At 42.4% G+C, this 17,389-nt stretch overlaps 1 protein-coding gene across 9 annotated transcripts in view; it reads right to left on the bottom strand.

Moving 5' to 3' along the window:
- Window positions 1-17,389, bottom strand: part of fat1a (FAT atypical cadherin 1a) — a 76,636-nt gene that overhangs the window by 58,747 nt on the left and 500 nt on the right. For 8 of the 9 annotated variants that reach the window (XR_003985593.1, XR_003985594.1, XR_003985595.1 and 5 more), the window contains exons 1-2: window positions 15,719-15,898; window positions 10,837-14,126 (exon numbers count right to left, since the gene is read on the bottom strand). Coding sequence is in view for 6 of the 9 variants with exons in the window: in XM_030430872.1 (XP_030286732.1) it covers window positions 10,837-14,098 (3,262 nt within the window). In the remaining 3 variants the exon portion in view is untranslated. Of the gene's footprint in view, window positions 1-10,836; window positions 14,127-15,718; window positions 15,899-17,389 lie in introns of those variants that run through there. The other variant, XM_030430882.1, reaches the window with a different exon arrangement.

The following is a 17,389-nucleotide window of genomic DNA, read 5'->3' as shown; positions in this document are numbered from 1 at the left end:
TGCTGCTGTCATTCATCATTTGACCAGATTACCTGGTCCAAGCATAACCTTGTTGACAGATCTAAACGTGCCTACATCTTTCCAATGTATGACGACTAATTTATTTTTAATTCTATACAAGCATGAAAAGCATCTCAAAGTGAAGGTGACATGTGGTCCTGTTTCTGGAAACAAACAGTGGTTATGCTGTCATTTTTGATTTGACACAATAACCGCTTTCATGTTCCAGCTAATGAATGAGAACATTTACATCTGTTTTCATCAATTTTCATTGACGTAAGAGCAAGGTGCTTTCTTTTTTCTTTACTTATGTTGTTTCTGACGGAAGACGCACATCTTTGAGATGACTGACTTCAGACAAAGACATTAAGTAGAGACATTAATATAACGAGGCAGTCATCTTGATTGGCTATTCACTGTAATCAGTCATATCCTTTTGATATGACTTCCTTTTGCTGCTTTGACAAAAACAAAAATCAATGTCCTCTGAGGGCAAAAAAAATTTGTGTGGAGCTGCTGATAATGAAACAACGATATTGCTTGGATGACTTGAACACGTGAGGTCTCATTAGATCAACAAACTCTAAAGAAGTGATGAAGGTCAACAAAAACACACAAATATCTTCGGAACAATGGAAACCCTGACTACCATTACAATGACAACCATTCATTGTGTTATCTGGGATGCCAGTATAACCTGGATGAGTACAACAGAAATGTATTGCTCTATTTGATTTTGTTATCATCTGACACTAATAAAAGTGATTCATGGTATAGGCACACCCGTATCATAACTGGGTGTGGGTGTTGTCGATTTACAACAATAAGGCAGTAACCGCTGGCCCAGATAAGGGTTGCACCATACACACAAGGACACATTTCAAAGGTTCAAATAGTTTACGTAGACTCTCTCTCTGCTGCGGCTGCCTTTGTTTGCACACAGTAACGCGATCGACTTCTATGAAGGGGTGTAACTGAGAGCAGACAAACAACTCGCCTTGGGTAATGACAGATTTCTCAGGAAGCAGATAGCACTCCAAATGACTCGTCACAAAATTCTCAAATTCAACACGGCAGGGGGGTGTGAGAGGGTACAGCTCATTTATTCTCTCGCCCTGCTTTACTTTAGCGTAGCCTTCATTTTGGGGCTGGGATCCTCTCTTGTCATTAGTCATCATTACAGCTCTCGCAACTTAGCTTGAGGCATGTAATAAGAAGGGTAGTCAGGCAAAGGAAAATAGGTAGCTCCCCAATGTTTCCTAAAGCCAAGAGTCCCCCAGCAAAAACAAAATCAGCCGTCGACCAAGAATGCAAATTAGATGTTTCTGTATAATCAAAGTGATGGCTTAAAGCTGACTATACGCAGAAACACAAGTAAACATTCGGAGAAGTCATAAAATAAGAGTTACAGATATAACATTATAGTTTGATTGCAATGATTTAGCCAAAAAGATAACAACGTAATGACTAATTTATGATATTACTGAGGCGGTGGAAAATAAAGACCGCCAGTGGAACCAAACATGTATAGAAAGACATAAATAAAAGAAATGCAGATGCTTATGTGAGCCGTCCTTAGTGGAGTCACAAATGAATAGGAGGATAAATGTTTCAGACTCCCGCAGAGAGGGAATTAGAGGAGAAAGCCCTTTAAACAAAGATGAGAATGAATGGGAAGGTAAAATGCTTAGAGAGGTTTGTGTGAGGGGGAAGAGGTGCAGCGGAGCAGAGGTGGTCATGTGTGCACAGGCACACGTGTTAATAAGACAAAGTACAAGAGAGAAGAAGAGGCACACGGGGAAGTATGAGACATCTTTTGTGCCTCTGCCAAGGAGGTGCCCATGCTTGAGTGCTCCTCCGTTTGACTGGCAGACACCAGCGTAGCAGAACAATTCCACTTTCACCAGGGTCATGCTTTTTGCTCACAGCTCTTCGTCTCGTATCAGCGTACAGGAGATAACTTCATATTTTGTTGTTAAAAAACTTGAATGAAGCGGTAGCTGTGAGAGGAATGTTACTGTACACACTTTGGCCTTTTCAAGCTAAATGCCAACTTGGGCACTTTTGTTCATATTTATCTCGCAATTGTCTCAAAGGCAGACAAATTACCATACATTTGTACGATAGCACAGAGCGCTAAAATCTATCAATGCCATGGCCTTTGACAGGACAGTCTGTAACAAAGCACTTGAAAGGTGAATCTGAAGGATTTAGTTGCCACACCCATCCCATATAACTAACCTACCCACTAACGCAGAAGCAAAACCTGCCCTTAGGCCACAAGCAGAATAAAAACAGACCGTGCACCAGCCTCTGCCAGATTTGCTTTCCGCTTTTCTTCTCTTGCTCTTTTCTTTTCCCTCCGGCTTTGTTCTTCAAAGTTACTTGAGCGCAGTGGCTGTGCGGTGGAGTCTTCAGACAGTCAAAGGATTTCGAATTATCAAGGCCAGCAGGTATTTTATGTGCGAGTGTACTCGAAGCAACGTCCTGTGCAGATACACAATGAGTTCATTCTCTGCAAACTTTACAGTCACAGGGAGGGCACAGTTTGAAGGGGATGAAATCTGCTTTCGAAAAGCTGCTTGAAACTCGTCGCTGCATGTCACAAGTTCTCAAGTGAAAGAAAATCTAGATACTAAATACAGTAGATACAAGATTGAGATAAAATCCTGATTGTCTCGTGCTGATTTTCTAGTTTCTGCTCCGACTCTGACTAGAAACTTTAAGCATTAAAAATTCTCCTAAGATGTTGTGAATCTGTGCAGCCAGCTCAAAAAACACCTGGACTTCTTTCCTCACTCTGCAACTGAAAAGTTGGGGCTTGCTTTGAACTACCTCAGTTAATTCTGCTCACCCCTACCCCACATTCCTCAGTCTCTCAGGCCTCCAGCTCACATGCTTACATAAACTTTCTCAGTGCTTTCTCTCCCCACCTCTCTTTCCACAGCCCTGGCAGAATGCTTCAAATTCCTCTACCACGTTGTAGGGCCTGGTGTAACAGAAAGAGTCCTCAACTAAGCTTGCTGTTACCCAGCAACTTAATATCACATCATCCCAATAGTTCCCAGACATCTGTAGCCAAAATCCAGGCTTCAAAGACGTTAAGCCTGTTGGTATTAATGCCTGAAACCTTTGAAAAACTCAAAGATCTGAAGTGTAGTCCAAGGCAGAAATATGTTGTGTTGTTGTGTATTAAAAGAGTTGCTTGGAGCATTGGTTTCATCATTTCATTGCAATATGATGCAGTGGTTATTGGTTGAGCCAAAGATGATTTAAGTTAATATAGATAGACTTTATTTGTCCTTCAATTTAAGACATTTTTTTATGCCATTGGAGAAAGATGTGCTGGGTGGCACAGGTTAGTTTCAAACTAGTGATTTACTATATCACTTAACTATTCTAGTTGGGAAATATGTGTTCAATGTCATTTCAAAGACTGTTGTACAGTTTTCATTCAAAATCTTACCAGGTTACATCATTACTATAGATTTGCATGTATTCATGTTTAAACCATGTTCATTATTATCTGTTTTATTCAATTATGCAACAGTTACATCTGGCAGTTAGTTGGTCTATTCAGTAACTACTAATCTCTACGTTAGAACTAGATGGACGCAACCCATTTCATTTTAGTAATGAGTAAGTTTCCACTTTTAGAAAACTTCAGACAACTTAGTTAAGTTTAAATATACATTGAGATGCCTATTTTAGCAATACCTTTGTTTTTGAGTTTTGTTTTCACCAGTGTCCATTAGTTTGTTGATTGATAGTTGTTGATTGGTTGGTTGGTTCATCAACAAGATTACATAAATACTACCGAACTGACTTTCACAAAACTTTGATAGAGGAAGGTTCAGGGCGCAAAAAAGGCCCCATTAACTTTTGGTGCAGGTCCAGATGAAAGGAATATTTCCAGGATTTCTTTGTTACTTTATTTAACATTGTGGAGTAGTGCGTTCTTCGACATTGTGTTAATTTCTCAGGGAATAAAGCAAGTATCTTGTATTGTATTTAGTTGGCTGGTATCTATGTGTGATTCCAAAAAGGAAATGTAGGGCCTTGGTGGAGGTATGTGTTCTACTGAGTAACACTTTGGTGTTAGATTTTCAATAATCTGATCTATTTATGTATTTAATGTTCCACTTCCACGTATTACTATGAGCAGGCTTACCTTAAGTACCACGGCTCTTTGACTCACATTAATACCTCTGTTTTGTTTGAAGGCCACAAAAGGCTCATAATAAATTTGGATAGGTCTCGGAGATAATCATAGCGATGACACAGTATCACACACAAAACCTGTCTATCTTATCTCTTTTAATATCTCAGCCTATTGAGCCAGTGAGACTTTTCCACTTCGCGCATTACTGCGCACGCTGTACTGTGTACTGTCAGCACTGGCAGAAAAATGGCTGTCAACAGCTGGCTTAAGGGGAAAATGGTACTTAAGACAAGCTCCACCATTTTGCCAGCCTAACAATGCAGAACACTGACACTCTATACGTCAGTGTAATCCTCTTGTTTTTATGTTTGTTTGTTTAACTGGTAGAAAACTGTTACACAGCCAGGACTGATAATGGCTTCAGAATTTCTTTAGCCATACTGAATTCACGACTCACGTCAAAAGAAAAAACATATTTATTTATTTGCGCACTGACTGCTTAGAAAGAGACTGAAAATAATCTTTTGATACAGTTGTTACATCTGTGTGATGCATGCCTGAATAGGTTTTTCTTTGCTCGTTTTTTTTAAAATGTGCCTATTAATTCCAGTTGAGATAGCTCTTGGGACTTAGCTTACGATACAAAGCTTCCATTGTTACTGGGAACAGCGTTATTTCAAAGGCCTTTGAACAGGCCTCAGAGCAATACTTCTTGATTCAATATCACACTATTATTTTGCAGCAATTACTATACCTCCTAGCTCAGAAGAGCTCTCTGCCTGTGTCCTTGATAACAATGAGGAGTCCGTCTTCATTTATTTCTATACCCCCTCCCTTTTTCTACCTTACTACACTGTAGCTCTCTGTATTTCCTTTTCATACAGCAACCCAGTGTGGCCAAATGAGCATGTTGACTCTGAGCTGACGGCAAACAATTTTCCCAAGAGAGGATAATGTGAGACGAGATTCATGCTATCTCCCCAGGTACCGCCCTCGTGGCCTCTGGGCTTCCCGTCCATGTAGCTGAGCCAAACACCACCGTACAAGACCACAGATCAATACCTCTTTAACTGTCACAGAAAAACATTTCAACAACAACAAAACCTCGAATAACCAAATAAAATGCTGTTAGCTTCAGTATTTTTGGAAGTTTGCTTCATCCCTTTTTTGCTGACAGCTTGACGAGAAGACTAAGAGATGAAAATTCACAACTAGAATGCATCGCCCCGGTTCACTCTACAGAAAGCCGTTGGGATTTTTCAATTGGATTCTGGATTATTATTTTTATTATTATGTCCACTTTGTAATACAGGCAAAAATCCCTTAAAATACTGTTAGAAAAGCACAGCATTATAGTCATCACTATGCTTAAAGTAACCAATAAAAAAATGTGTCAGCGAAGACTAAAACTTTAAGAATTTGATAAAAAGCCAACATGGCCATAGCACTTATAGGGCTGATAGACCGGAAAATGTATTTTTCTACACTCACTTCACTTCACCTGAGTGTATTTCTGGCCAGGGCTGTCACTTGTCAAGTATTAGACAGCATGAAATTGGCTATAAATGGTGGAAATAGTCACTGAAATTTGAATAAAAGGATAAAAGAATGTCAGTATCTCTTATATCTCTGCCATAATTTAGCAGAGAGAGAGCCCCTGGTGAATATGCCCAGATGTGTCCGTGGGGAAAATGTTAATGTTTTTTAAAATATCACTGCTGTTTGTTCTACATAACACCATACACAGCTGTTCACGGCAGTTGTTCTACTTAGCACCAGTGAAGTATGAAATTATGACAAACTAAAGGTGTTTAATAAAACCGTTGTCTTAACATTAAATCAAATAAGCAATGGTACTTAACATCACTACTGACTTGTGGATGTCCGGCTATGAGAGAGACTGCTTAGAAAATTTAAAGTCTGCGATATTATTACATCAACAGGAATAGAAAGTATAAATCTAATTCATGAGAGTCTTAGCATGACAACTGTTAACACACAATGAAGCACATCCTCTGCACAAGGCAGCCTTAAGTTTCTTTAAAAAGATTTAATGGACTGAGAGAACAACATCTTTTAACGAGGGAAAGTGTGTTTTTCATTTAGCAACCTACAATCAACTTTGTCCCGCTGCACATTCCTGGTCCCGTCTCCACAGTAACAGCACTCAAGCAAAGACTATTTGGAATCATGTGCCACTTTGCAGTTCCACTTTCATCTCAAACATATAGGCGGTGGATTGTAAATTAGGGACAGACGGTGACAGATTTCACTTTTAGCAAATTATACGTGTGTCAAAAGACAGACTATAAACAAATACAAGCATACATTCTTTTCATTATCGTCAAGAACTGCTTTACTTTAACTTAAGGACAGTGGAAAAAGAGGGGAAGGACTCACTTTTTTTGCTGGAAATGGAAAACACACTAACAGGACTTTGTCATTACGCATCAAACTGTTTCATTTGCTTTCACAAAGGACGCATTTACAACACGGGCTGCAAACAGCTTCAAGTGAAAGGGCAATGCATATATTATCCAACGAGAAAGGGCAATGCATATTTTATACAATCAGCGTCTGCGTCTCATCTCGGCTGAACACACTCTGCCATGGTCACCTTGTATACTGGATGATTTCACTTCAAGCTGAGACACAACTTGCTTTGAACACAATTTTCAAAGTAAGCTGTGTCTGGCGCCGTATCATCACCTCCAGTGCAACATGGCCTTCACTTTCAAGTGCAGCAGACACAGAAATTGATTGTCCTCTGACCTAAGCTGAATGATATTTACTCAAGGAGTGTGTGATATTCCATAAAATTGAAATCAGAGTATATTGATCGAATAAAAAACAGATCGATAGAAGAGAATTTAGGTGTAAAACTTGGTTTAACAGCAGCGTACCTTTTACCTCCCTTATTTTCCATCAGGCACTGCCCATCATCATCTCTGCCTGCCTCTTGACAATGTAACACATTTGCATTTACAGCTCTGGGGCTAATTTAGTAGCAGTGTTTGGCTAGAGGCATTTTTGACTGCAGATTTCTGCCTAGTGTGGGAGTTTTGTCCAAAGGCAGAGCCACAGAGCCTTCGACTCAAACCCTCAATACATTTTTCACCAAACACAACAGCAAGTCATGCAACGGTCTATTTAAAAGTGCTGCAAAAAAGGCAGCCTTGTCAGGGCGTCTCTTTTTCTTTGACCTCCCATATTCCTGGAATTGTCTGCCTGAACTTGTGATCAATGAGGACTATACTTCCTGATCTGCACCCTCTCCCTTAGTCATCCCAGACGATAGGAAATGAAAAGACAGTTACTCACTGACAATAAGATAAACCTTTGCCTTTTAGATCTGTTGAATGATGCCTGAAGTGAGGTGTGTCAGGATGAATGTGAGTCAGGTGTACTTTGAGGAGTGGAGACTTGCTTGCGTTCCTCATGATAAGTATTGTTTTATTGCTCGTCTGTTATGACTAGGAGTGGAAGGCGACCTCAGATGGGTTCAGCTGATTAGCTGACCCCGTAAACGCACATACTTCTTTGGCTATATTTAAATTGTGGGCTCTGCACAAGGAGTTATAATCCTCACAACTTTCCTCAGTACTGACCCACATACAGCGCACAGTGCTCTTTTGGATTACTCTACAGCCACACTGTCAGTGTCCGGCCAGGGGGAGCTAACATCTTTAAAAATTGTTTTCCATGGTTTTAGGGCACCAGCTGCAGAGCTTTACTAAAGAGGAAATGTTAAAAAAAAAAAAAGCAATTACATCGGCCATTTGCCACACTTGGCACACAAAATTGGCATGAGCCCTTTAAAATCCATATCGGTCGACCTCTAGGGCCCCAATATGTAAAGCTGGAGCCAGCCACTTTTGGCACACAAGCCCTCATAAGTACAGAGTATGCCTCCTCCACAGCACAAAATGGTGGAAAACAAAGTACTGCTGGCTGGTGAAGGAACTAAAACCTCTAGCAAACCATGGCAGGCACGTACATTTTTTATAAAGTTAGATGAATAGATCAGGGCAGAATGACCAGCTTGCTCTGTTTCCGCCGAGTCTCCACGTAGTTAATGAGTTAAACATAAACTTGCTCTTAGTATGTCAAAGTTCAGTTTTGCTGCTCCTGGTATTTCAGGTCACTGTCAGTCAAAATTCACGTGACTTCACTTGCAAACTTTACAATTAAAGCGAGGAAAGGTACATTTGGTCAACAGCATGAGAGGGGGCCCAGAAACAGAAAGAGTCTTGATAAGAGTAAGTTTAAATTAAGATGGCACCGAGCCAGCGACCACAGAGCTTTTAATAACACAGAGAATGTCTGGGCAAACAGTTGCCATGGACTCCCTGAGCAGTCTGACAGGAAGGAACCATATCAGGAGAAGAAGAAGAAGAAGACGTGGCTTGCATACCAGTGTTTTACTTCAAATTGATGTAAATGATATCGGGATAGCAGTCAATAAAGAGCAAAACAAAGAAAACCACTCTTAAATAGAACTGCCATTCCTCACAAACAAATAACTTGTTTGTTCCTCTTGTGGTTATGGAACGTCAGTCAAGTGGGTAGGAAGCACGGTCCATTCTGAAATACAACCTTTGTTCAGAATACTTAGATACACCTACTCTGTGAGAATCACTCCGTCTTCTTGCGTCAGACACCACTGAGTCCACTGCAGAGCAACACTTTTTTTTTTATTTACCCATAAAATAGCATTGTTGTGTTTTTGTGGATGCTACTGTAAGAGGGAAAAGCTGAAGGAATGGTAATTTATACTTTGGTAATAGAACAAACAAAACACTACAACATAGCTAAAACCATGCAATAGGCCGTGTACTCAAAACAAACACAACTGCGTGGGTTTAGGATTGCAAGCGTCGTCTGAAACAGGAAAAGACTTGAACAGACTTCCCTCTCTCCTTCCCACAAATTCCATAACTGAAGGTGTGTGGCTCCTGGCATTTTTCCTCACGCCGCTTTTTCATTTGTTTTCCAATTTTAAACCATTTTAAAACACTCTGGTTAAGATTCACAACATGCAGCTGCAGCGCTGAGTATAAAGGCGGGTGTGCTTATGTTTTTCTTTTAGAGGTAAAATATTCTAAATGCATATGGTAGCCTTAAAGACCGCACCCTTCATCTAGTGAAATCATAGGAGGGGCATTACCACCTTGGCTGTATTTAGTTGTCTACTGACCTCAGATGCAATCCATAATAACAGGACCCAACCCAGGACAATCCTATCATTGCACCTCCTGATAATCACTTAATATAGGCCTCTGGGATTAAGTAGAAGATCAGACCTGGCTCCATGAGTCTGTACCCTACACAAGATTTTGAGTTAAAAACGTACTAGCTGCTGGCCTGCATGTGGCCCCACAAAGACTTACACTGTAGCACTGCAGTCCAATTTAAATCTAATCAAAATGAGCACAAAGCACAGAAATACAAAGAAACTGAACTTACACAACAAAGTAGGCACTTGTCGTTCTTTTCACAAAAGCACAGACAGATCCAGCTTTAAATATCACAGCATCTCTGTTCATAAAACTAAATCTTAATACAAATCAAATATCAAACCGCCACCACAGAAACAATCACAAACACACCACAGCTGACTCTGCTCTGGAGGACAGATGCTTCATAACGGCTCGTCTGCTCATGCTGCAGAGGACAGTATTTCCCAACAGGTTCACTGAGGGAACTTCATGTCAACTTGCGGAATTATTCACATATACCTGATTTGCAGAAAAAAAAACATTAAACTAAAGATATAAAGTACTTTTACAACAGTAGAAGTCAGCAGCAGACTAATAAATTCCAATCCCAGTGTCCTTATGCAGATATGAACCTTTGAGGTTACATGTGCCAAGAGAAATCAATGTATTATGCATTAAGTTTCCCTGCCTCATTTAGACATTAAATATGTATAATGCAGAGAGAAATTTAATTTCAAATAGGGGGAAAAAAAAGTCCCATTAAGCCGCCCGAGAATGTGGATACCAGGTTTAAAAAGGAGGGCAGCCAGCCAAGTCCAAAACATCCAAATCAGGTGATTGTTAGGTTTTGGGCAGGAACTCCTGGAATTCCAGACTGCTTATTTTGAGCTAATTTGAGTCAGCTGTTAAAATCATTCGGGGCAGCTGAGCAAGTATTAACATATTTTCTTCCAAATAACAAGCAAACAAAACCTGCCTCCAGTACAATGTTGAAAATTGGTGGTTATGAGAAACTTTTTTTAAAAGTTTTGCTGGAAGATATTAACCGCCAATCCTTGACCACTTTTTGAAATTAAAATTATTAAAGGAAATGAGTGCATTTAAAAAAAAAAACTATGTTAACATTAGTGTGGAAAGAGGAGGTGAGATCACTCAGAATCTTTTACTACTGCGGCAACTACTGAGGAATGTCTACACAGGTCTGAGAGACAGATCACCCATCTGTTCCTGCCGTCAATTCTCCCAAAGAAAAAATGACTGGAATCAGGAACTTCACCCGCCTCATGTTAGTCTTCCTTTTTACTGCACTGTTCCACACTCTGATATGCCTGAATAAACTCAAGCTGCATAAAACTTTCCTTATGCAAATTATTTCAAGATGATGTATGCCTATTTCAGAGAGTAGCACAATCTTCACATTGTTCTATAGAGGAACTGAGAAAAAAAGAGACTCACCAGTTTCCTCGTCGATGGTAAATATCCCCAGGCCGGATCCGTCGCGTATGGAGTATCGAATCTCTCCGTCTTGTCCCTTGTCTTCATCTTCAGCTGTCACAGTCATCACAGAAGTCCCAATGAGCGCATCCTCTTTTATAAATCCCTTTTCCACAAACGATCGGAACAAAGGCCTGTACAGATTCTCGTTCACGTCCACCACATCCACCTCAATGAAACAGGTTGATGACAAGGACATGGGCTTCCCTTTGTCTTTAGCTTTTGCTGTCAGGTTGTACACTTGTTTTGTCTCGTAATCTAGATTTTGCACGATGCGCAGAGCACCGCTGAGTTTGTCTACTTCAAAATTCCCATCTCCGTTATCGATGAGGCTGTATCGTACCTGACTGGATGGTCCAACGTCGGGATCGTGAGCCTCCAGCCACATGATCACAGTACCGACAGGAAGGTCTTCCCTCACCTTCACGCGATAATTAGGGGGAACAAATTTAGGTGGGTTATCATTCACGTCTTCCAAAGTGATTTTAAGCGGCACAGTGGACACTAACTGAGGCTCGTTCACTGCCTGGTCACGTGCCGCAATCTTTAGGACGTAAACTGGATGGAGCTCGCGATCCAATGGCTTGGTCACAGTCACCACACCGGTCTCCTCATTAATGGCGAAATGATCCGTGCCTCCCAAAATTGAATATTTAACGACGCCATGATCTCCTTGATCTTTGTCTGTTGAATCCACCTGGATGATTTCTGTCCCAACAGGTGTGCTCTCACTTATTTCAACAGAGTACGAGTCCTGCAGAAATTGAGGGCTATTGTCATTTGCATCTAGGATCTTAACCCCCAAGAGGCGTGATGAGGATTTCTGCGGTATGCCAAGATCATAAACTGTGATATTAAGGGTGTAAGAGTCAGTTGTTTCCCTGTCAAGAGGAGAATAAACTAAAAGCCATCCAGTTTCCATATCTACAATGAAGCGGCTTTCTGTGTCTCCTCCTGATATAACATACACGAGTTTCCCATTGAAGCCGCTATCTGAGTCTGTGGCACTTAAATGGACAATCCGAGCCCCGACGGGGAGGTCCTCTTTAACTTCAATAACACTTGGGAAAGTCTCCACAAACTGGGGAGAGTACCGGTTGACTGAGTGCATGTCCATTAAGTTGTCATCCGGCTCTGTTTGCGAGTGGATTCTGCTGCCTTGAAGTAGCTTTTCAGCCAACATGGTAGCGACACCAGTTTCAACACACTTTAACTGGACAGGCTTGCGTGCCGTGATGACAGTAATGTTCATGATCATTGGCTGAGTCTCGTGTTCGCCGTCCGTCGCAATGATCTGTAAACTATGAAGGGACACTTTAGCTGCCTCTCCCTCACTCAGCGTGTGCTTCAGCGAGAGCACGCCAGAGTTCGGGTTCAGTTCAAACAGGTCAAGATCATTCCCAGCTTTAATGTTGTACCGTACTAGCTGCAGTTCATCAGCGTCTATGGCAGACACTGTTGTGATCTGCTCTCCCACGCCGTGATCTCTCGGCACAGTCACTTCACAGTCTACATTTTCAAACAAGGGCTTATTGTCATTCAGGTTATTTAATGTTACGGTGACTGATGCCTCCACCTCCCTCCGGAAAGGGGATCCCCAATCTGACGCCCGGACTTTGAGATTGTAAATCCTTGGCATGAGCTCATAATCTAGGACCTCCGCTGTACTGATGACACCAGAGAAGTAATCGATGACAAACGGCTGAGGGCTCAGATTGGTGATGCTGTAGGTCACGTAGCCGTTTTCACCTCTGTCGAGATCGGTGGCTTTAACCGTAACCACACTGGTCCCTGTGGGTACGTTCTCATCAACGGTGGCCTTGTAAGATGTCTGCTGGAACTCAGGTGCATTGTTATTCACATCAATCACGTCAACGATCACTTTTGTTGCCGATTTTTTGTCAGTGGTGATCACGTCTAGCTCAAATCGGGGGGAAGAATCAGCATTGATTGGTCCTGCAGTACTGATTAAGCCGGTATCTGGATTGATGGTAAATCTGTTCTTGTCAGATTTGTGTCTAAAAGCGTACTTTAGCTGTGGGTACTTTGGCACGGCTGTTACCATAGTGACAGGTGTATGAAGAGGGGCAAATTCGCTCAGATTGACTCTGTAAACGGCCTTTTCAAATATAGGAGGGCCCACTTTGAACTGCGCCGAAGTGACATGTACCAATTTAACAGATGAAAATTGAGGGGGGCTGCCTTTGTCCTTCGCCTGTAAAGTGAGGTTATATCCAAACGGCTGGCTATCCCAGTCTACCTCTTTGACGGCTTTTATTTTATACTCCTTGCTCCCTGGACTGGTCCTCACAGCCTTGAATTGCTGAAGAGGGTCACCGGCCACAATGCTCAATGATGCAATTTCTCCATTTGGTCCGTGGTCACCGTCTTCAACTGTCACAATCGCATAAGTGGGGTCATTGTCTGCATCTGAGGGTACCAGAGTGACGGCAGTGATAACAGGTGCATGCTCATTAGCCTGCTCCACCCTCACTGTGAGTTTGGCCATGCTGCTGAAGCCACTGCTGCCGTACAGCTTCATCCCTCTATCCACCGCAAGGATCTCCAACTCATACAGCTTTGTCTCAGAGAAGTCAAGTTTGCCGGTCAGTGTCACCACGCCGCTTGTTGGATGAACCGCGAACATGTCCGTCCACTCTCTGAAACTGTAGTAGTATTCTCCGTTCGTACCGATATCTGCATCCGTTGCTGTGACCTTGGCGACGCTGGTGCGTATTGCCGTGTTCTCTGGCAGAGAGATGCTGTAGGACGTCGGAGAGAAGAGAGGTCTCAGATCATTCGTGTCCAGTACCTGCACCTTCACTCGAGTGCGACACTCCACATTAGAGCTCCTCTCTGAGGCTTTAACAGTCAGCATGTAGTGGTCTTTAACCTCCCGGTTCAGAATAGCAGTGCTGCCTCCTTTGGTCCTTATTCGCAAAAAACTGAAATCTCCCAGCAGGTAGTCCTCTGCCTTGAAAAGGTTCTCATTGTCTCCAGAGATGATTTTGTACCGTACCTCCCAGGCTGGGTCTGCGATATAGATCCCCATCTTGGTTTGACTCTCTAAGAAAGTCTTAGCAGCAGAGTTCTCGTATATGGTGGCGTTGTAAACAGGGTGGGTGAATTCCATGGTGGCGGCCCTCGCCGTCCTCTGGTTGCCTGCGCAGTCACAGAGGAGCTGCAGGAGCAGCACAAGCAGTGAAACCCAGTGCTTCCCCATTATCGTACCGTAACGTTCACAGAACCACCTGGAAAAAACATACAAAACGGAACAGTTAGCATTTAAATACTTTCTCATGCAAAATACATTTGGTAGAGAGAATAACAAGTAATACAATTAAGATAATAGCCAACCACATTGAAATCATCATTTTGTTCTATCACCCCCTTCGGAAAGATCGCCTCAAGCCATATCCATTTCTTCACTGAGCACTCTCCTGTCTGCTTTAAATATCATTACAAGTGATGGCTGGGCAGATAAATGGCTAAATAGGTTCCATGTGGAAATGAGATAAAGCAGGCGCAGGAGCAGTCAGTCAGGTGAGGAGATCTGAGCCTGCACTGCTCCCATGTCTGCACAGTGCCAGATGCCAACTCTGCCACACTTCACAACAGAGGAGCCTCATTTATCCCAAAACATCATCTTAATTAGCTCGGAGACACAACTGGCACCATGAAAACATCTTTATTTTTCCTTGTTGATGCGAAAGGCTGCACATTTAATATTGCCTTTCTTGGAAATGCAATGTGATATCCGGCTGTGGATTTAAAAAAATATTAAGTGACCCAAGCGTCTTCAACTGTGTAATACAATAACTTGTAAAGGTGCAGAAGCAAACACAGAAAGTGATCAGGAAAAAACGATCACGTGATCGCTCCTTTCCCCATCTCATGAAACTGCAATCACTGCAAGAAACCACAGAGGAGATGACTCTGGAAACGCTTTAAAATTGCACATTCACTCGTTTACAGCCGCTTTTTTACAACGTCTCGGGGCTGCGTGGGAGTCCGGAGCCTACAAAGTCAAATAAAAAGCAGGACGCAGGAGAGCCGCTCATAAAAAAGAAAGATTATAACAAAATAAATACCTACAATATTTACTTTTGGCGTGTCAAAATGGCCCGAGCGAGGTTTAGTTATTAATGCTTTATGTGGGGTTAATAAGTGACGAGAGTGGAGCTGAAGTCACCAAAAAAAAAAAAAAAAACTATCGCCTGCAGGTACAAAAGAACCATCTGCTTGCGGGCGACCATTGTAAAAAAAAAAAAAAAAAAAATACACAACACACAAAAAAAGATTCCAAGCAAGAAACAGAAACTCCTATAAGGTTTATTTCTACACATGCGATAAATAATTAAAACGCATTTAGCGTTCGCTGTGTTCGGGTTTTTCTCCGCAGCTTTCTTGAAGACAAGTGTTTGAAGAAGTTAGGAGCCTCCAGACTGTTTCATTTCTGACCCCCATCCCCCAACTACAGCCATTCACTCTGCGAGACGATGGCAGCCAAGCGCAGAGCACAAATCAGCTCGGGGGGGAAAGAAGAAGAAAAAAACCGCCTCGCACTTCTTCTCCAGCAAATAAAAAACAACAACGCGCAAACTCATGAACATTAAACCTCCATGTGTGCGGTGTCAGAAAACCACACGGAGCTGATAAGTTTTCGTTTGAGGGCTAAACTTCTCAACAAGAGGAGCCGACAGAGCTGGTTTCTCTCTCTCACAATAGCCGAGCTCAACTTTTTTTTTTTTTTTGAAACGCCACAAAGATGCAGAAGCTCAAACGCCGCCGACTTTTAAAAGCGACGGCAAGTTGGGGGATAAAAGAACAACCGTTCACGTACCTCTTCTCTTAAAAGTCTCGTATATTTGGAGGTTTTGCATGTAGTTTCTGTAGTCCAAATCTCGGCATGGTAATACGTGGACTTGCCTCCCCTCTCTCCGTTACTCCATCTACCAGCAGTGGCAGGCAGCAGGCAGCCTCGCTCTCTCTCTCTCGCGCTCTCTCTCTCTCTTTCCCACCTCACCGCCTCCCCTTCTCTCCCACACTGGAGCTGGTCTGTATCTCTCCGCGCTGCGCACGTCCGGATCTACTTTACCGGCTGGCAGCGGGGTAAAAACCTCTCCGCTGTGAACCCGGGACCAGGGGACTTTAATGTTACTGTGTCTGCGTTATATAGATTTGTCTAAAATGTTCTAATGGGCCCCAAAAAAGCTGTGTTTAAGTAAATCAGATCAGTTTTAAATCACTTAACCTTTAATCTTTTTTTTTTCTGTGACACGAGCCTCCCTTTAAAAAAAAAAAAACGTCACTTGTATGATGGGGCATTTAGATGACGCAGATTTTAAATTGTCGTTAGGTTTTTTTGCTCAAATTGCTCGCTGTGACCATATCTGTTATTCGGCTACATATGAGATGCAATTAAACGACCACCCGCCCACCCACCCAAACATGCTTAATTTATAGTTCAATTTCATCTTCATATGTGCTCCTGAGCTCAACTGAAAGAGCCTCCAACTAAGCACTCTTGAGGTAACCGGACACTCCACGTGAGATCAACTCACAAAAGGGCAAAATCCTCCGTCCTGCCCAACCTCAATCCAATATTCAGCTCCTCAGCTGCAGCCCAAAGCACCTACGCGCCTTAACGAGGTTGTTTTGTGGGGGGAAATAAATAAATAAATAAATAAACAAACAAACAAAAAAGGAGAGTTTAGTTTGACCTGGAGCTGGCGGCGGGGAAACAAAACACCACAGAAATAGTTTTTTAACTAGACAATAATTTATGCTCGCTGTGTTGAAAAATGACCCGTGAATTCACATCATCGTTTTGCTGCCAGCCTGAAACGCTGGATGAAGTCTGCTCGGTCCGGGCGTCACTGATGTTGATAAATAGATTAATAACACTTGCAAATGCAAACTTCCTCGCGCGTGTTGCTGCATTTTTATTTTTCAAAACGTGTTTTAACATCAGTTCCGGAGATTATCTTCTCATTATTCTTACTAATGTGATTGTTTTTTAATAGCCTGGGTTAGGCGGAAAATATAGTGCCCAGCAGCGCGTCATGGAGTTGTGTGTGTGTGTGTGTGTTCTTTTTTTGCATTTTGGCATTAGAGCAGGGTGACTGATGGTGGAGGTGCACTCGCCATGAAGGCACTGATCCCATCAACCCCCCTCCTCACACAGCCATGCTGACTGCTCCTCAGACCAAAAGCTGCAGCACATTCCCACCACGGGAGCTCAGGAGTGTGGCTGCTATGTGCGATTGATGGCGCTGTCTCACTGCTCTTGCCCGGACTGCAGTGATACAAGCCGGTGCGCCTGCAGGAAAAAAAAAAAAAAAAAAAAAAAAAGCCTGTGCTTGCATGCAGCTTTACAAAGTCGCCAACTTGTACCGCTCCTGTGTGCGGTGTGTGAGTTGCGCTCGGCGTGCGTATTTGCGCGTTTGGCATGTTTTGGCACAAGTCGGCCAGAATTACACACTTTTCCCTCGCCGCCCTCTCAAAGATGCTC

Source organism: Sparus aurata, chromosome 1 (genome assembly GCF_900880675.1).
Source record: "Sparus aurata chromosome 1, fSpaAur1.1, whole genome shotgun sequence".
Lineage (NCBI taxonomy): Eukaryota > Metazoa > Chordata > Actinopteri > Spariformes > Sparidae > Sparus > Sparus aurata.
This window is presented reverse-complemented; position numbering and strand designations above follow the sequence as displayed.